Source organism: Octodon degus, unplaced genomic scaffold, assembly GCF_000260255.1.
Source record: "Octodon degus isolate 3935 unplaced genomic scaffold, OctDeg1.0 scaffold00002, whole genome shotgun sequence".
Taxonomy (NCBI): Eukaryota; Metazoa; Chordata; class Mammalia; order Rodentia; family Octodontidae; genus Octodon; species Octodon degus.
The window spans coordinates 17424012-17445773 of NW_004524578.1; the positions used below are offsets into that span (position 1 = coordinate 17424012).

The window sequence follows — 21762 nt, forward strand, 5'->3', positions numbered from 1 at the left end:
TTTTTTTTTGTGCAGGGTCTCACTACACAGCTCAAACTCATAGTGATCCTCTTGTTTTCAGCCTCCCCAGTGCTGGGATTGCAGGCATGCTCCAACCACCCTGGAATTAGTCTCCAGCTTAGTGGGCCCCGAGGCAGGGCTGGCATGGCATACAGTGCCAGGGATGGAACCCTGTCTCCTGTGATTACCTCGGCAGGTGCTTAGTCTACGGAGCTGTCTCGCCTGCCCTCTTGCTACTTTTGTTAAAGGATAATATTGCAATTTTACATCTGGCCTCTAAATGTGCTCATTGAATCTTGACCCTCACAACTAGCAATGCAAATCTAACTTATACACCCAATTATAAACATTTTATGTGAAACCATCTCCATATACATTAAACTCAAGATGATTTTATACTGCTGTCTCCCATCAGTGGGTTCTGTAGTGCTAAGACCAACTGCATGCCTTACTCTACCTGTTGAGTTGACAGTGCAAGTCAGTTAACCTCACAGGATGTCACCATCCTTATCAGTAAGACAGGAAAGAAACAGCTCACTTGACCTCCTTCTAGGAGCAGCATAAGGACCGCATGAAGCCAAGAAAAGGAGCTGTATGGCTCCATGTACAGAAAGCGTGGCCATAAGAAGTGGAAACAAAACAAGCTAGTGCACAGGAGACCACTCCAGGACCAATTCTGGAGTTTGCAGCATATTTCTATCTTGGAGGATGAGAGGCAATGCTGTGGATCAAACTCAGACCCTTATGAATGTCAGGCCAGTTCTCTGTCACTGAGCTATACTGCTGGCCCAAGGATAAAACTTTCTATGTGAATTTTCAGGGTTTCATCTTGTAGTTTTCAGACTTGTTTTAATTTCTGTCTCTACCACTGTGTAACTACAAGCAGGTCACTTACCCAGAATTTCAGTTTCCACATTGGAAAATTGTTTGTGAAGGTAAAAATAAACAGACTAAGCTCTAGTTCAGTAGCTGAACAAACGTCCCTCTTCCTGGTTCCTATTAGTCTGTATTTACTTGGGCAACAGAACTGCTTTTCTTTCCTCCTTTGTATCATCATGTGCCACCCAGAACTACCTCGTCCTGAGTGTCAGCGCCTGTCACTCTGACCTGGAATGATCTCTCAAGCCGTTGACTGCCAGCACCCTCCTGGAGTCTGTGATGGCCCACTAAGCTCATTTCTCTACAGGGCTGCTAGGCCTCCAACTACTCTTATTTCCCACTGATATGACAGCACAGTTTTTACTCCTATTACTTTCACCTCCATAAAAAGGGATCCAATTCAAGCCACAGTAACAGCTTCTGATGCTAAGATCAAAAGCACTCAGTAGTGACTCTTCTAACATGATACTATCTATGTTGTCAACTTCTCTAGAGAAACCCATTATTAATGACTGCCAGTACCTGGCTGCTGTGGTGGGTGGAGAGGGGGAAGTGGCTGGAGCAGAAAGCCTGCCTTCAAGGGCACTGCTTCACCAGACAGTCTAAGAAGAAACCACAAACACCCTTTTAGCTATTGTGAGCCATCCAGGTGTCCAGGACAAGTTTTCTACTAAAACAACTACTGCCCTGACTCTGGAGCCTCTCTTTCTTTGAACTACCAAACTTCACAAGGGCTTGCTCAGGCTCATCCAGGTTCATGTCTGCATGCACATGTAGGCATGTGGATATATGTGCATGTATGTTTCCCACTCTCTAGGAACATAGAAGTTTTTAGACATCATAATAAATGGATTCAGAAATACACACTTTCCTTATTTTCAAAGGTTGGCAAAATGTTTTGTCCTACTTTTGGAAATGTGGCTAGGTTCCATTGGGGTTGAGAAGGGTAAGATATCACAGAAGTAAAGAACAGCCTTCCTTTCAATATGAATACTAGAAAGCTTTTATGTTCATGTTTCATCAGAAAACAGAAGATAATAAAAGAACTAGAAGTTCTCATAGGATCACTGAGGTAGAAGACTGATACCTTTCTTGTCTGTGAACTATACTAAGCCCCTGGCCAACATGGCTTTGGTCCACCGATACTGGAGAGTCATCTGGATGGGTCTGGAAACAGAACAGCCTAGGATTTCACCTCTGAAATCTTGGTTCCTCTACTCTAGGACCCCAAGCAACTCACTTTCTTATGTCCCAAGCCTCAAAAGGTGTTTTTGTAAAAATTATTGACTTCCTACATCTAAAGTGCTTAACAAAACACCTGGTTTTAAATGTTAGCTATTATTAAAATTCACTTATTAGTATTTTTGTCATTTTAAAATAAAATTATAAAATAGCAGGATATTTGTTGAGCTCACTATTATGATTTATTCTATTCCTGGAAACTCCCACACAGCCCAGTTGGTGAGGCAGCTTCTCTGTTTACCACCCTTCTACAGCCCTGGGCCTGGCAAGCCTAAAACCCCTGGGAACCCGGATGATTTGGGCCTACAAGGAGTAGGTGTTTCCACAAGATGGCACAGTTGAAAAACTCATACTTGTTCTTTGTTTTCATTTTCTGTCTTAGCAAAACATTTGTGATTTTTAAGTGTAGCAGAACAAACAGAACCGTGACTTGTGTCTCAATTTAGACGTTTGATTTCATGCTCTTTTGAAAATTATTCCACATTTTCTACAATCACAGTTTTTTCTCCCACAGAGAAACTCTCTTCCTGCTTATGCCTGCATTCACTCTGCCGGCTCCAAAACCAACCCACCTGATGTTTTATATACTATGTCTAATTCCAGGCATGAGTCCCTCTTATCAGCCTTCCTCCAGATCAAGATTTCTATGCCTCCCACCCCGCTTACCTCTGTGTTTGAGAGCTGGAACCAGGGCTGCTTCCCATAGGTGAAGATTTCCCAAAGGATCACCCCGAAGCTCCACACATCACTCTCTGTTGTGAATTTTCGGTACATGATGCTTTCAGGGGGCATCCAGCGGATGGGGAGCATGGTGTGTCCTCCTACCTAAAAAGGGTCAAGACAGAGGCACAGAGTGACCACTTAGCCAGCATCAGACCTGCCATTCTGCACTCTTCCCACGAGACGCACTCTCCATGCATCTGATTCTGACGGCCACAACTGTATGCAACTTGTCATCTGAGGCTGAGCAAAGACACAGACATCCGCAGCTACAACACTAGAGACAGCTGAAATAGCAGTTACAGACAGCGACTGAGTGAGGGTAGATTCCCTGACCCTGAGTGTAAAGAAAGATCACCATGTGATCTCAAATGAGAGCAGATACAGTACTACAGTCAAATCCTAGAATTTCCCTTAAGGGGAAGTCCAAAAGGAAGTCAGGAGAATCACTGATGACCTCCAAGAATACCAGGCTTCAAGCCAAACTCATTGGCCAAGGTGGGAAAGGTTTAAGATTCCTGACAACCCTGATGATTCAGAATTTAGTATGTTAAAGAAGCATACAGGAAAACTGCAGGAGCATGGTTTCCACGTGCTACTAGCAGGAGGATAGGGTAAGAACTCCTGACAGGTTCAGTAAGATGTCAAAGATCAGTAAGGAGACAAATATTGCCCAAAGAGGACATCAGCCAGGTGTGGATATCCTGAAAGCCTAAGGCAAGAGATAGTGACTGACAAGGGCAAAACACAGGACATCTTTTCCTGAGGAAAACATTAAGGAGAACTTCATCACCCAGCAGGCTAGAGGTATTAATGTAAGTGGGAAAATTAACAGCACACTTTAAAACTCAGGAGCTAAAACTTTGAAACTGGATCATTGCTAAATAAAGCTTTAAAATTGAAAATTTTTGACTAATACATGGAGTGTTACAAAAGACCACATCTTTAATTAAAAGAAAGTTGTCTATAGATGTTCTTATAAACTATTAATATGAATTTTTCATTTGCATAGTGGACAAGTTGGAGGAAAAATAATAATGGGCATTTTAGAAAAAAAATGACTTGGGAAGTCTTGTTTCTAAAAATGGAAATTGCATTTTCCTCATCCACTTGAAGTATTTTAGAAGATAACTGATAATAATGAGTTTGTGGAAAGTTATTTTGAGCCTGAGATTTTATAATCAAGATAAATCTGTATCAAGCATAAAGAAAACAGAGGTATTTCTTTTGGACAAAGCAAAGACAGACATTTCACTACACACAGGCTTTCATAAATTAAAGAAGCAGAAATTGACTGATGAGGCATTCCAGAGAAACAGAAAAAAGGATCTAAGATACACAAAGACTTGGAAGATTACACACCATATAAAGCAAAAAGTCACAAAATCCTATTTAAATGTAAGTAATAGTTGCCAATTTGATAGTAAAAGGTAATACAACACTAATAAAAGGGGCCCGGGAGTTGGCTCAGTAGAATAAGCGCTTCTCTGGCAAGCGCAAGGGCCTGAGTTCAATCCCTAGTTCCGCCAAAAAAAAAACAAAACAAAACAAAACAACAACAAAACACTAATAAAGGCTTCCTGTAAAATGGAGCATAAAGTAAATAATAATACCCAATAATAATAATAGTACTAATACAACTACTATTAACATTTATCTGGAATGAAACTTTCCAGATAATTTCATTCCAGATAATTTAAACAATAAATGCATTGAAGAGTAGATGCACAAATACTCAACAAAATTGATAAAGGCTTTATTATTCATAAAGTAGGGAAAGGAGTTTACAGATATTGATCAATTGTTGATTACAACAGTTAAATTGTAAATATGCTTGCTAAAATTTTAAAGCAGCTTGGAGAAGGATAGAAATAGTAAATATAGATACCTAATTAGCTCTAGGAAAATACAACTTAAAAAATCTTTAGCCAATACAAAGAAGACTACCAAAAAAATAAGAATAATTATAATAAAGTACAAAATGAAAAAAGAAGTTTAAAAAATATAGAGTAAATGCAAATAAGTTATAATACCTCTTAAGGAAACTTTAGATAAAGAAGAATAAGATTCATGTTATTTTGAAGAGTTACATCTAAACAAAATTGTAAAAAAGAAAAGGATATAAAACTTTAAGTAATGAAATAAAAATGTAATTACCCATGTATATTCATATACATATATGCTCTTGCATAGAAGTACACATATACATACATTTGTGCTTATGAATATACAGGTGTTTATGGCCAGTTCTTTTACTGATTTTTACACAATTTATATTGTTTCACCAGTGTGTTTGTAAAAGGAACTCAGAAAGTCAAAAATGAAATAAAGTAATCTGTGTCACTTTTATATCACACTTAATATTATATTTGAAAATGGAAAAATTACCATTAAAATAATCAGGAAAACTTTTGCTCAATTACCACAGCAATGCCATATAAAATAAATATAAAGAATATATAAATTTGACACAGAAGCACATGTTTCTAATTGCAGTGCTCTGACTGGCTGACTGCGACAGAGGATCATAAGTTCATACCCAACATGGGCAACTTAATGACTTAGACCCTGCCTCAAAAAGTTACAGAGGGCCGGGGAGATGGCTCAGTGGAATAAGCGCTTCCCTGGCAAGTGCAAGGGTCTGAGTTCAATCTCCGGTTCCACAAAAAAAAAAAAAAAAAAAAAAAAAAGTTACAGAGGGCTGGGGATGTAGCTCCCAGTGAAAGTCCTGGGTTCCAGCCCCTTACACACACGTGCACACACGCACACACACAAACACACAGTATGAATGAAAGGCCACTGGCAAAGCTATCATTACAATGGAAAACTAAACCACTTTTCACAAATTAAAAGGTCAAGGTGATAATGTAAATTAAGATATATTTTTAAAACAAACAAAGTGATTTTCACAAAATAGAAGTATGCTGGGATTATAAGTCTACCAGATGGATTAAAAAGCTTTCAGGTGATAATTTTAAGTTACATAGAAAAGTTTTTAAAAGTCAATCACATATTCAACCTCAAAGGAAATCTGAAATTCTCAGAGAAAAAAATACATATAAAATAAAAATTAGAAATATTTTTGTATGAAAGAATGTAAAATAGAATTTAACAAGAAAGACATAACCTTTTAAAATGTTTCCTTTCAGCCACTGTTAAACTAGTTGATAAAGAAAACATGACAACAAATTTTACGTTATTTATTATAATACTAGCCAAAATTCTATTCACTGTATAATAGGGATATACCTAAAGTAAATCTTGAAAAAAATATATAAACACCAAAGTAATTGTTTTAAAAACCATTAAAATATAGCAAGGCTAAATAAAGCTTTTTTTAAAAAAAAGGTTATAGAGACCTAAAAGCAAAAGCAAAAATGAAAAAGAAATAAATTCTAAAGACAAAATTAAATAGATAGCTTGGAATGGAACAAGACAAAGCAAAACAAACACACAAGAGACAAAAAACAAACTTGATCTGTACAATCAATTGCTAGCTCTCCCAAAAGCCACATAAGCCCATGACAAAGTGGTGTGGGAGTAGAGGAGATAAATATAAAATGCAAATATATTTTGTAGTAAATTGATCACTGCGTCTATGTTTAAAAACAATAATTTTTAAACATAGACGCAGTGATCAATTTACTACAAAATAGTAATGAAAAGCAGAAAACCTGCATACAAAAACAATTCAAATTGTAGCACAAATAATTCATGCATTAGAAATACAAGGTCCAGATGGTTCTAAGAGTGAGCTCTACTAAAATCTCCTATCCTGCTTACATTTTTGCAAAACAAAAACAATATAGGAGCTTTCTCAAACTACTACCTTTGACTTAAATATCTCTGATAATACAGCACTTTAACTTATTGCCTGCACATATAGATACAGAAACAATTTAATCTATATACATGTAAAATTATCTGTTATGAATGCATTCTCCAAATCAAAGCAGTTTCAAATCAAAAATGTATCACAGGAATTCCATGTTATAATTCAATAATATTTGTAATATAAATTCAAGGAGGTCTCACTCTTAGCAAATATGTGGGCATATTTACTAAATTAAGATAGAAGAAGTCCTTTCAAAAATGTCTAAAATTTCCAATACTCTTTTCTGATGAAAATACTGAAGCCATTAATAATAGACAATAACATCTTTCACTTGATTTACTACATGTCAAAATAGCAGGTAAAACATTAGAAACAGGAAAGGTAACTTCTGCCACTGATTTTATGAAATACTGTTTAGAAGGTCCTAATCAATGCAATAAAATGAGAATTTTAAACTACAATAGAAATACATAAAAGGAAGCAATAAACTAAAAAGCAATTAAAACTGTAATATTAGCAAGTTACCCAGATAAAAGAGAAACACATAATAACCAAAATACTTATACCAATGCTGATGACTTCAGAATATGATGGGAAATAACACTGTGCAAAATCGTAATAAAACCATTTAAAACACCTAGACATAAACCTTAGCAGAAAACTACTTAAATAAAAGTGGTAAAATCATAAAATAAAATCAAAATAAATAGAAAGTTGTATCATTTCCTTGGATAAGAAAAATAGCATAAACCTCTCATTCCTCCCTCAAATTAATCTAAAAATTCAGTACAATTTAAATACAACCCCCAGTGGAATGTATATGGAGAATGACAAGATGAACCCAAAATTCATCTAAGGTAAATATCCAATAAAATCTTTTTGAAATAGAACAATGATGAAAATTTTACTCTATCTGCCAAACATTTTATCAAACTATACATTGAATACATTGTGTTTTGGCATAGGGATAGACAAATTTATTAATGAGACAAACTAGAGAATCTAGAGGTAGACCCAGGTATAAATATTGGAATTTAATAATATGAAATGATGGGTTAGTAATAAAATTGTTGGTAAAATGAACTATTCATTAAAAATACACTTAGATACCTACCTCACACCATATACAAAAATCATTTCCAGATGGATTAAAGAGCTAAACATAAAAACAAAACAATAATAATATTAGAGGAAAACTTACAAAAATATTTGTATAAACTCAGGAGTGAAAAGCCTTCCTACATAAACTATATGTTCAAGAAGCCATAAAGGATAACATTTAGAGATACAATTTATAAACACAAATACTTTTCATGGCAAAAGAAAAAAATAATCATAGATAAAAGACAATGACAGAAAATAACTTTAATATATGTAACAGACAATGAATTAAAATACATATGGCAAAGTAGTTCTTCAAATCAGTTAGAGAAAGCAACCCAACAGAAAGACGAATGAAGGGTTAAGAGCGTATGACCCACAAGATAGCTACCAACAGCCACAAAGATATGAAGAAATACCAAATAAAACAACAGGCACACATTTAATGTTGTTTGAGAAAAGCTGGAAAGGATAGATGTTATCTGGTGTCTGAGAGGGTGATGAAGATTCAGTTGCCTGTACCACTCGTGAGGTTGATCAATTTTAGGGCAGATACTTTGTAAAATCTGTCTACACTAAAGACACAAGTGACTTCAAGTCCAGCAATTGCATGTCAAGGGGCTTACACAAATATTTGCTTATGTATGCAAAAATGTCTGGATAAAGTCTATAATTTGATTGCTCCAAAGTCTGAAAATGTATTTGTTCATCATTATAGATGTAACCAGTAGTTAACAAGGAATAAAGTAAAGCTATGTGTATAGAATCATAAATATGTCTAGTGTATACTAAAGTATAAGTCCTTGAAAACATACTTTATTATTCTAATTCATGTAAAAATGGGTATGTGGATATATTAGTATCACCCTAAAAGATATGTTAGAGACCATATAAGCGCCTAAAATATTTACTACCTGGTCCCTTGTGGAGACAGTTTGATAAACTCTGAACAAAGGAATTCACAGATTGAAAGACATTTTTTTTTCCAGAACCAGGGATTGAACTCAGGCCTTTGTGCTTGCCGGGGAAGCACTATTCTACTGAGCCATCTCCCCAGCCCAGAAGACATTTTTAATTGACAAAGATAGTGACTATTTTGTTTAATATGACCAAACTGCCACTAGTCCCTCAATACCAATTATCATTCAATGGTAACAGTTCTCCTAGGTTCTCAAGTGTTTTAAGAAAGTTTGGTCCAAGAGAAATCTATATATTGCATTTAGTAACGTGCCTTAGGTCTCAGTCTATAGGATTCCCCAGCTCCCTTGTAGTTCATTAGTCATTTGTTTTACAGAAATTTTCATGTTCTAGTTTAACATATTTTATATTGATAGGTTATGGTTGCCAGCCTACTACATTTTCTGTCATAATTAGTTCCTGATCAATTCCAACTTCTGCAACATGACAAGGGCAATGTATGTCAGTCTTTCGGTATGGGGAAATTTGAAACTGGTCAGTGGATTCCATATCACTCACCATTAAATCCGCTTTCACCGAATGATTTTGACAGTCACTGATGTTCATTGCCTAGGCCCATTATTTCATCAGTGATTGTAAAAGGGTGACATTCTAGTTATAGCTGTCCCTCAGTCCTCTGCATTTTTTGGCTGGAAATCTTTTATAAATAATAACTTCCCTTCACCAGTTACTGCTAATAGCTTAGTCAGAGAAAATGAAAGCCTGATATTTTCTCTTTACTCATTCCCTAAAATTCACACAGGTGGTCAATGTGAGTTTTGTTTTGTTTTGTTTTGTTTTTGAAAAGCATTATCAACATTTGCTCCTTGGTAAAACACACACACACACACACACACACACACACACACACACACACCCCACAAGTGTTTTGTTCTGTTGTATTTCTTACTTTTGCTGCCTGAGGCCCCATCTTTGGCTAATGATAAACTCTTTTTGTTTGTTTCTTCTCTTTAATTTGTTTATTTAATTTATTATTTTATTTTAGAGAAACAAATAGCAATGAGACAGTTTCAAAACTGATCAATAGGATAAACTCTTAAAAGCTAGTGCCTGCATCTTCTCACATAAGCTCATTCAGTAGCATCTTTGCTTTCTGATGTGAAAGGATATTCTAGGATCATCTTGTACACTTCCTGCCCCAGTCTTGGATCAAAAGATTTCTGGATTCTTTTGATGGACAACAGAATTCCAAGATCATCCTATGGCACCAAGGGGAGCTTTTTGCTCCTGGTGTAGGCATGATTTCTAGATCTTTATAGTATGAAACATACAGCTAGGAAAATATTTTTCTTAAGATAACGTATGATGTAAAGTAGTGTAGGTTTTTACTACATTTGAAGTTAGGATTGCAGAGTTTTTATTTAACTTGTTCAACTTTTATATTTCTACTTGTGTCTCATGCTGAAAATACTGATTTCTACGATGTTTCATAGCTTTCCCCTCTGCAGTGCTGGGATTGAACCAAAGATCTCATTCATACCAGGCAAGTGCTCCACCACTGACCCACACACCCCACTCCCCGCTTTATTTCAGTCATCTGAAATTTTCTTTCTGTATACAGAAGCACGACCAACTTACTACAGAATTAGTCTTTTCTTCCCTGTTACTTTCTTTTTATTCTTAGGAATTGTTTTGTTTTTCATTTTCTGTTTGCTTTACGATGCCTACAAATCATGTAAGAATTGATACATGATTTCAAGGTTAAAAGAAGAAAACAAGCAACCTACCCTCTCATCCCTGCTCTCTCCATCCTAGTCTCATCCTCCACCTAAAAGAAACAGGTTTGGTTTGTTTCTATTACTCTTCCATTGCTTTATAATTTTTACTTTGCTTCATTTTGTTTCATTTTTGTGGGAATGATAATTTAACTCAAGACCTTTGCAGTGAGCTATATTTTGAGCCTTTTTTTTTTTTTTTTTTTTTTTTTTTTTTTTTTTTTGAGACAGGATCTCACTAAGTTACCAAGTTTTCCCAAACTGAAATGGCTCTTGAAATCTTCCTGCCCCAGCCACCCAGAGTGCTGGAGTTATAATGTGTTCCATGAGGCCCAGGTTCCTTTGCTGCTCTTTATACAAGCAAGTAGAGATTCTGAGTCGCTTATCTGTTCTACACTTTGCTTTCTTCACTGAAGTTTGCTTATTCCTTGCTAAGGACACAACTGCACATATAACAGCGCCATGATTTATCCAGTCAGCCCCATATTACTGGCCCTGGCATAGTTTCCTGTGCTTAGCTATTTTTGCTAGGGAAGGGCACCTCTCACATGTACCTCACATTATTCTTACAATCTCTAACACGGAAGACCCATTGCCCCATGGATGAGGCCTAGAGTTCCCAACTCTTGTAGCAGATAAGTCTTCAGAACTTTGGGGATATTAAAGGTCTTCTCAGCATGCACTTGAGCAAGGGTAGTCATGAGGGATATTGTAGAGCCTCAATTCCAGTATGGACTTCTATTTCTAGAAGTAAATTTAAAAAGCCCTGCGGCCTAGCAATAATCTTGCCCAATCTGATCATTAAGTGGCATGCCTACTTGACTTGAGTAAGGACTGCCTGGCAGATTAATGAATTCTGGGTGTGTCTGTGGATGTTTGGTCCATAGGGCTTAAACTCAAGAGGGCAGACCCAGCGGGATGTGGGTAGCAGAAACCAGCAAACTTGTAGTCTGGACAGAAGAAAAAGAGAAAGAGAGGGAGAAAAAAGGAAGACTTCCCTTTTCTTCAGGGGAGCTGCAGTCTTCATTGTTCTCTTCAGACCTTGTCTCTAATTCCTTCTGTCTTCCAACACAGACTCTTCAGCCTTCTGACACAAACTCACCATGTAACTCTGAAGTGGGATTCCAGGCCTTCGACCTTCGACCTTCAACTGCTGCTGGATCCTCCAGATCTCCAGCACACAGGCAGCCGTTTTAGATTCTTCCATCTCTGATCTGGTAGAAGCCCATTGCAATGCTTTTATTTTGCCTGCTCGAGTCTAGAAGTCTACCTCACGCATCGCTTGCACAATCATACACATAGTCTGTACCGCTAGAGAATCCTGACTGATACAGCCAATTGACCATGGACATAACACTTCCAGAAGAAAAGACCTACTTCTCACATACTAAACCTCAGGAATGAAAATTTACAAAGTACATAGGAAAATCCCCCATGAAATATTGCTATAGGTGTTGAAAATGAATGTCTCTAGTAACAGAAACAAATTCATTTGTAAGCTGAGTAGTCTCCAGTGTTTCTCAAACAAATGAATGATGGGCAAACCTAAAAGAATTATCAGCTAAAAGATTAAAAATAGTAATTAAGCAAATACCTACATAGTTCAAGATACTGAGTCACATTTTAGTAACAGGCCCTTCTTTTCCCATCTATTTTTTATTGTGAACATTTCTTGTTTTTTGCATCTATTAAGGTGAAAATAAGGAGAGAATTGATCCTGAAACTTTCTAATTTTAAAGATAAATAGTGCTTCATCCATTAATGAATATATGCAGTAGTTTAAAACTATGAGAATTTTTTCCATTAAAATTTAGCTTTTTTATCTTTCATATTCATCAAAAGTTTTAATATATATATACATATATATATATATATATATATATATATATATATACATTTTGATCAACTGCCAGCTTCTGTGTGCTAATAATGGTAATGATACTCAATTCTAAAACTCTTAACATTTTCAAACTTAGGGTCATTGGACATTAAAAATTAAATTTAAATCTCCATACATATTTTGGTCACAGTAGATTATGATAGAGTGGTCAGTAAAAGGCTTTCAAGCATAAAACTAAATTACATAATAATAAAATTCGATGGGGTAACTGGAATGAAAATGTAAATTCATGAAGAAAAAAGAGTCATGTAAAACTGACTGTTTAAGAACTTGTTCATGTGTTTAATAGATGCTGTACCAAATTGCTCTGGTATTTAAAGTTCATTAGATGCATTAAAGGAATGATGTATTTTCTTAATGCCAATGTTTATACTATTCTGGAAATGGCATCACTTGCAACTATTTAAAATTATGTTGAAGATTACAGATGGTACCTTAGATTGTGCAAGGGTCATGGATGGTTTTTCAAAATGATTTAGGGGTATAAACATTTGAAGGCCACTGTTCTGGCGACTCAGTGTACAGAGTGAAGTTGGGGGTCCTGTCTCTCATCTTTCACCAAGCCTGCATTCCACCATTAGTTGACAAGGGGAGAGAATAGGAAACTATGGGAGCCAGCATAACATCCTTATTGCCAGCCCCAGGTGCCTGAGTAAAACCCCAAATCCCACTTTTTGCTCTCAGCCCTGCCCTGGAGGGCCAGAAGTAAGTGACTCAGCAGAGATGACAGTGGAGTGACCACAGGCTCTGGGGCTCCAGCTCCTATTGGTACAAAATGCTCTCCATAGCAGTGTGTCATTCCACCACCACCCTTGGGACCTCACATTTCCCTATGTACAGCTAACTAGCTGCCCTCCGACTTCTAAGCCAGCCTTTCCTCAGCGGGGAATTATCAACTTGCACATTTCCACTGTATAATTCTGACTTTGCTGCAATTAGAGGGAACCCAGTCCCCTGGATTAAAGAAAGATTCAGTCCTCTTTATCCCTTGAAGAGCCTACTTCCCACAAGCCCCAGCAGCCTTTGCTTCTCATCACCCTGTCCATCATGTTTGAGGGGGCATCTGTCAAGGGTGGCAATCACCTAACCACAATACTGCAACAACTGCAGTGCCAGCAGCCACCACTACAGTCTTAAGAGTTTACCCCAAGGATCACATGGGCAGTGCCTTTCCTTATGTACTGTTCTGAACATCACTCAGGCAGTTGGCATCCCAAACAGTTGATTCTTATATAGAATGAAGTTGATAAAACTATTGTTTTTATATTTGCTGTTATAATATCTTATAAAAATTAATGAAAAAAGTATCTAATTAATGGTCATCTTATATTTAAATACAGGACATGGTTGAATACTGGTTAACGGTTAAAATGGATAATACACTTGCTTGAGAAAGTATGCAAAATTCACACCCAGGGGATGCACACCGGCGTTTGCTGCTGATAGACCATTGCATGTACACACACTGGTACGTCAGGAGAGAAGGTGTTTGCATGAACATAGGTGTATGTCAATGCATGTGCTTTATACAAACAGTTGCATACACACATATGGACAGAGGCCTGTCAGCCATGTTGATCACATGGAGTTGGTTAACCTCCTCTAGACATTTCTAGAAAGAAATGGCCTAAATGTAGAAAAAAGCACACTAAGTCTTCTTCCAATGTATCCTGTCTCATGAAATGCAACAAAAATAAATAATTTCACTCAAAGCCCATTGATTAGCTTTGCTGCCTACAAATTTTTCTTCCAACATGACAGAAACCTCCTCCTTCTTAGAATTAATCTTTTGCACTGTCCATCATTTCCAACAGCTGAGCTCTCTGAATAGTCCCCTCCATATATATATATATATATAAATATATATATATATATATTCTCCACAGCCTTAGAGACAGCCAGTCAGAAGCTTTCTCCAGTTCCAACCTATCCTCCTGCTTCCTCTGATCCTCTCTCTCCCATCTCTGCTTTGCTGTCCTGAGTTCTACGTGCCGTACTGTGCAACAGCTCTTCAGCTTACCTCCTGGCCCCATTTGTTCATTAAGTAAGCATGTCTCTTTGGTGGCTGAGACTACATTCTCTTCAGCTGCCACCTGGATTCTGGTATATCTTTGTGGATATCAGTTCAGTTTGCCTGAAATCAAACCCTGACCAACTCCCCAAATTCAAGTTCTTCTGAAGCCAGGGCTTGAAAGGAGAGAAAGAACAGTATAGCCCCAGCTCATAAGCACACAGGGTTGGAAAGAGCCTTGGAAATGGCCTCATGCACCTCCAGACATAGAGGCCTTGGGCAGAAGAGAAGCAGCAGCATTTTACCTGAGGTCACTAGGATAGTAAATTCAATGAGACTCAAGTCACAGAGTTTTGCTCTTTTTTTTTCTTCTTCTTTTTTTGAGTTTTGCTCTTTTGTATGTAAACTTATTGCTGGACTGTATGGTGCATGCACAAAAGCATGCAACAAACTCACAGATTGAATCTTACAAAGATTAAAGTTCAGTTCTATAGTTTTTATTCTCCTACCCTTATGTACATAGACTTTGGGTCACCTGGAAGAAAGTGTATTTCCTCCACACTATGTAGATGAATGCCTTAAAGATGCAAATAGATGTCCATTGGGAGCCTCATGCAACTATGGGAGCTCCCTGGTTTCCATGGCAGAGAACTTGTTAGGAGAGATTCGAGTCCTTCTTACAGTGATACTGAACCTCTGATTTACCCAATCAAAACAGTTTGCCTTCCTAGTGCCTCTCCTCCTTACCCCAAGAGAGCACAGTAGACTGGTATCTGGCTTCCTGTGGATGTGAACTGAAGATCTCAACCCCAGGTCTGTGGGTGCTTGGGTCCTTTGGAGGGACTGTGCAGAGAGAACTCACAAAGACATCATTGTAACATTGCTTCCTCCAAGCAGGCTTTGTGACAGCTCACCAAAACGACAACCATTTGGCAGAGTCTCAGAGGGATGACTGTCTTGGTCTGAGCCTCTAGCCTCACTACTATTATGGACTACTGTGCTATATTGGAATATTTTGCTGAATTCATGCACCTATAATATTTAAATGATAATGGAATACCCTTCTCTGACAAAACTAAACAAAAAAGGGGATGTAAAGGAAGGACCATTTTGTATCTGTATATTCAAAACAGTTAGGATAGATATACAGCAGCATTCTCTTAATTGAATAGAAAGATTTGCTCTAATAGTGTTTGTGGACAGGATATCATGTCTGCATCTTGTACAATGAATAACCACTAAGACGACAATATGCAATGTATTAATTATTGAAACTGTCCTACTAATCAGTTTTGAAACTATCTCATTGCTATTTGTTTCTCAATAAAATTATTTAAAAAAAAAAAAACAAAAAGGAAAACCCTTGGAGTCTTCCAAAACTATAAGGAATTAAGTGCTGAGCTGTTTAGCAGCAGGAGCCTAGGGCATAAATAAGCCTATTGTGATCTTCCCAGTTCTCCTACCTAGAGCAGCACCTGACAGCAGCAAGCTTCGCACGCAGGGGCTCCAGGAACCACGCCTTTTATAACACACCTCCTTTTGATTTCCCCTTTCTAAACCCTGACGGTGCTGGCATTCATTCAAAGACCTCACTGTCCTTTATTGCCCCCAAGTAATATAATTTTTATGGAACAGGCCCTGCAAGTCCGAAAATGTACATTGAAGAATAACTCGGACCTTATTTTCTTTTCTGAGTGTCTCAATTGGAGCCTCCCGGGTGCACTAAAATATTCTAGAGGAAACAAACTTCAGAGATGTTAAAAGAATTCAATTCACTCAACAATGCCGGAGGCCCGGAGTCAGCTCAGATCCACTGATCACACTAAATTCCACCCAGACTGCAAGTCTCTGCATCACACATATGCATAGAAGAGGGAAGATCAATCCTTCTGGTGACATTGGATTAAAAAAAAAAAAAATTCCCCTCCACAACCCAGGCACTAACAATTAGGTTCCAGTTTAGCTTCAAACATATTTAGTCAAAATAAAGTAATCTCTTCCTGACAAGATCACCTTTGTTAAACACTCAGTTGTTCCACAAGATCTAAAAATTATGTGAACCAATATTGCAAATATACATATAGGATTGAAAAACACAGAATCCAAAGGAACAAAGGAAATAATGTATAACTCAGCAAAAGCTATTTACCTGCTAAGCAGCCTTACATAACATCTGAAAGACTCGGCTTCCTTGTGTATAAAATGGGGATGATAACACACCTACTCAGTACACATACGGGAATAAGATGAGATGGTAAATGAAACGGAGGCGATTCACGGGCGCATAGGCATTATTTTGAATCTGAGTGGTCCTTGGATGATGCTACTACTTTCTCAATCATAAGGTTTGTGTTATTCTACAGCATTTTCCGAGTTTTCCATGGATGTGGAGATTCTGTCAAGAGAACTCTTCAAACAGTGAGGCAACTACCTCTGATTCATGGATGAAAAACCAGTTCAGGGATGAAAAGTCAGGCAGTCAGTCTAAGTAGAGCCCAAGCTAGGAGCAATCATTGCCACACTCCAAGAGCTTCTCTTTATGAGATTTGCAAACTGAAGATACTTCTACCTAAACCTAGTGGGGGTGATTGTAAGGAACTGCTAGGATCTACGTAGCTGCCAGTCTGCATCCTTGGATCCAGACTGTTTAGAAAAGCTTGGTTAGACTGAATTACAGGGGAGGCAAGACAGGACTGATTCAACATGGAATGCTTCCTTTGGACGAGGTTCTGTGGCTCCATAGCCTGTGTGTGAGGCTTCATGGGAGGAGAAAAAGCAAGGACAAGATCATTTGCCTCTAACAAAGAAAGCAATGAGATGGATTCCTTTTCTTCAAAAGCTGAACTTAGTCAGGAATTGACTCCAGGAGAGGAGGAGGAAGAGGAAGAGGAGGAGAAGGAAGAGGAAGACGAGGAGGAGAAAGAAGATGAAGGGAGAGGGGAAAGGGGAAAAGGAAATGGGAAGAGGAAGAAAGGGAAGAAGAGGAAAAAGAAGGAGAATATCTCCTATGGATTGAATATCCTACCAGTCAGAAGACTACTATGGAACACCAGCTTAAATAGACAGTAGATATGTACCACGAATACCACATGTGCTAAAGTGTAACATTCGGCAGAATACTCTCTCATGAGACAATGAGACCTCATCTCCAGGTAAGCCCAGGGTGCATGCCAATCCTCAAGCTTTGGTTGATATGCTGGGGGGAGAGCTGGCCCGACTCCTAGAGGACTTTGGTTCTAATTCCAAGGCTCCAGAAGTCAGTCATGTATGCCTGGTTTGCGAGACAGGCTTTCACATCCATTGAAGGGGCCTCAAATCACTGCCTTAAGAGCTGTAGCACCAAACCTCTGTTTGGTGTCCCCAGGCTCATTCAACTCAGTCAGAGCTCGTGAAGACAAATAGAGGAATGCATATAAAGCACAGCTAGCAACATGTGCTGAAGGGTAGCATTATTTCCTTTGAGAACCAGGATTCCTGCCCTGACCTGATACTCGCTGGCACTAGTAGCTGTTTCCAGGTTTTTCCCCCCATGGTCGTGTTGAGCCATCTTTGTAACGTGAGTCCCATGTCTCCCACTCCCCACAACCAGAAGTTTCTGGAGATCAGCTAGATTGGGAGCAGGTCAGCTGCTGTTTTGGAAGCCAGTAGAGATAAACTGAGGAAAACAAATTTAGCACTTTGCTCATTCCACTTAGCACTGCTGGACAGGGGTAAGATCTCCAGTAGAAGGATTAGTGTATGTAAACACAGGACCCCAGAGTAGCAAATGGTGGCACACTCATAACCAGATTTTAGGGCAGAAGCTGCACACCTCAGTGACTCAACCTCATAGCTATGCGACCTCAGAAAATCACTTCATCTCTCTGACCTTCCTCTTCCCATCTATTAAACACTAATTCGAATTTACCTGCAAAAGCGGCCATGAAAGCTAAACAAATAATCTATGGCAAGTATTCTTCCCAGTGCCTGGCACTGAGTCAGCCTCATTACTCACTAGAAAGTAACTGTCCTAATAATAATTGTAATATAGTTGGGGCAGTGCTGCTACATTGTTCTCCTATGGATATTTGCAAGAAGCATTCTCTGGGCCCAAGATGTAGACAACACAAGGCAGTGGATTGTGAGTTTCTACACATACGAGTGCATGGGAATATTTTGTGGTCAGGGTCAAGAGGGACTTAAATTGGATTAAGAAGTAAGTTCCTGGTGTCCATGACTATCACTTTTAGTGTAGGGCTGCCCTGTGGAAAGGTGAGTAATCTTTTCTGGTTTTGTGCTGCTGCAGTAGATGAACCAGACCTCATTCCCTTCAGACCTCACTCCCTTCTCTTCTCTCTGTCATTTATTTGCCCCCTCCAGGTAGGGCACATCCTGCAGGTGGCACAGATCAGCCACCAAGACACAGCTGTTGCCAAAGGTGACAGCTACTACTTCTAAATCACTCCAAATTAATCTTTTTAGCTGGAGGGAGATTCAAGCCCTTGGGTCACGTTTTGTTTTATTAACCGACAACTGAAAATGCCACACGTAGCTGAGGAAGAGGCACAAAGTGGGGAGAGACAGGGAACACTTTGCATATTTTAATTACTTCAGTAAACATGCAGTGTGTACCAGAGCAGAAACTACCACCCACCACCACATCCCCAGGCAGAGGGCGGTTGAAGGCTCATAGAGGGAAATGACATAAAGAACACACCAGACCACTGTAGACTACAAGCTGTCTGCTCCAGCTTCTGAGCTGGAGTTGAATTTCCAATCCATTCACTGATTTGACCGGCAGAGCAGCTCAAAGGAGAACAAGGACAGATGAACAAAATGGGGCTTCCCCAGACTCATAGATTACTTGGGAACTGAATGCACTGCTCTACTCAATGGAAGATGTGATGTTCATTAAGCCATCAGATGAGCCCCTTTCATGCTAAAGGAAGGATGCTTGGAGTGTGGGTGAAGCACGGCAAATCACCCACAATACTATGAAAGATGAGGATTCGATTTAGAAAAAATAAGAGAGTTAACTTCTCAGGGAAGCCATGACAGCAGTTGAAGCACTCTGTGATCTACAGAGTGATTAAGAAACAGTGTCCCAAGTTCTTAGTTAAGCTCTCCCCTGAGAATTTCCAAGAAAGTGATACTGACAGAGACTCAAGATACCTCCAGCATCCTGGAAGGGGGACAGGCAGAGAGAAGATCCACCACGCAGGGAGGCCATCAGACCGAGTCCAAAGAGCACCATATTAAGAGTCAGGTCATCTGAGGTTTCATCTCAGTTGTACAAAGTACCACGCTGTGGTCCTGGCAGTCTGTACTTCCTTTTGCTCTCAATGTTCCCATTTTCACTAATGACATAGTTGAGCCAAAGGACTGTGAAGATTTCACTCTGTTAAAAAACAGAAGACTGCCAAAGCATAATTTTCTTAGCTAAATCTATACGCCAAGAACCTTGAACAAAAGCTCATCTCATGGGCCTTTTTAATACCTGCAGTACCAGCAATCAGAATTTCTAGAGGACTGTGTGTATGCCACTGTGTGTGTGTGTGTGTGTGTGTGTGTGTGTGTGTGTGCGCGCACATGCACACACACATGGGCAAGCATTATAGGCAGGCCAGAGAGAGCCAGGGGCCAGAACTCCCAGCACACTAAGGTCTGAGGGTTACATCACACCACCTGCCTCATCCCTAGGCGCATGTCCTCATCTTGGAAGTTGGTGGTCTGAGGGAAAATGCTGTGTTAGTTGACTTTAAGCATTATATGGCTCCAAAACATGAAGAGTCAATGAAATAGAGCCTGGATAACCTCTGGATGCCCCTCCCAGCTCCGGGGGAAGCTTACAACTCCAGAGCCCGCTGACTTCCACAGTCCCCGACACTGCACCTGGGCCCACAATGCCTCTCTGCAGAGATGCGTGGGCTGAGGGCAGTGGCAGATGAAAGACATGAGGCAACCACGCCTCCTCTCAGCATGTGGTGGCCTGGGACACCATCTGAGGACTGCAGCTGTGGGCTGCACCTTCTCCCTTTATAAACAAGCCCTACCTCTTGGCTTCTCCTCTAAGGTCAAAAGGCTCTGCTCTGAAGATGCTCTGAGGATGAACACAGGAGAAAGTCTTACATGCTAAGCCAGCAAGCACAGTTGGATAGATTATACAGGATTTTTTCCTTTCAAAGTCATTCCTACTCTTTTATACACATTCATGTTTCCAAAACTGTATACGAGAGCTTCTTATTTCTAGACAACTGCGTTTGGAAATATCTTTCTTAGGGTCTCTAAGAGGGCCCCCAAAGGTGCAGCTAGCTAAGTACAGAGTTAGGTAACTGCCAAGATTAGAACCCTCATCTTAATGTATCTGTACCTCTGTCCTCCTTTATAACAGGTAGGAAGAGAGGATTGTAGCATTTCAAGTTTGGAGCCAGAAATGGAAGTCTTGTGTCAGGGAACAGGGGCACCACAACTGGCTGAGTGTTTATATTGTACCATGGTTTATGCTAGAGCTAAAATGACCTACTTCCTTCAGTCTTCCCCAAATGCAGTGACCCTGGCAGGTACTTATTGTGATCAACAGCATTGTATCCAGCAAGGAAGAGAGGGAAGAATAAGAGAGGAAGGGAAAAAATCAAGTAGCTTATTGCAAAAGGCTGAAGAGCGAGAGATCCAAATCCTACACTTAAATTATTCTGATTCTAAAATCAATATTCTTATGCACCAACAAGTTGAAATTGTTGTGCATTTCCAAGTTAAATGAAGACTTACTAGAAAAAAAATGTTTCAAGACATGTAAATTGATGGGTTAGGGTGGCAAATTTGAGAAAACAGTATAGAAACCTTACAACTTGATTTCTATGAAAACAGCCATAAAAGCTGAAGGGAGATTTTCAATCTGAAATATCTAAATCAGCACATTCAATTAAGTAAAATCGGAGTCCACATCAACCCAGAAAGCGTGCGTAAAGATGACACCAGAATGCAGCCGATGTTCCTCCTAGACAAGCTGGAAGAAGCTGCCAGCCACGGGTTTGGCTTCCTCAGTCATCCTGCTGCAGCTTTGCTCTGCACGGTGCATGGCTCTGCTGAGGAGGGAGCCTGATGCTCTCTCACTGGGTCAGCTGAGCCCGCAAGGCCAAGCCCTTTCGGATGAAAACAATCTTTTTATTACTAAATATCTAAGTCCTGCATAATGTGTTCAACTGTGAAAGCATTTATCATCGTAACTTTCAAATTTTATTACCTGTGATTATTTGGAAATTCCTCTGCCATTCTCTGACATCTCTGTCTCAGGAAGGAAACAAAGGACACAGAAGAGATGGAAGAGTTGCAGGAAAAACTGGAGATGAGAAGGAAGGAAGGAAAAAAGGAAGGAAGGAAGGAAGGAAGGAAGGAAGGAAGG

The 21762-nt window shown here is 39.1% G+C and overlaps 1 protein-coding gene across 2 annotated transcripts in view; it reads right to left on the reverse strand.

Annotated features, from left to right (window-relative positions):
- Positions 1-21762, reverse strand: part of Ntrk3 (neurotrophic receptor tyrosine kinase 3) — a 394525-nt gene that overhangs the window by 1295 nt on the left and 371468 nt on the right. The window contains exons 17-18 of one of the 2 annotated variants that reach the window (XM_023710187.1): positions 7791-7832; positions 2788-2946 (exon numbers count right to left, since the gene is read on the reverse strand). In XM_023710187.1, the coding sequence (XP_023565955.1) occupies positions 2788-2946; positions 7791-7832 (201 nt within the window). The remainder of the gene's footprint in view (positions 1-2787; positions 2947-7790; positions 7833-21762) is intronic. The other variant, XM_004623279.2, reaches the window with a different exon arrangement.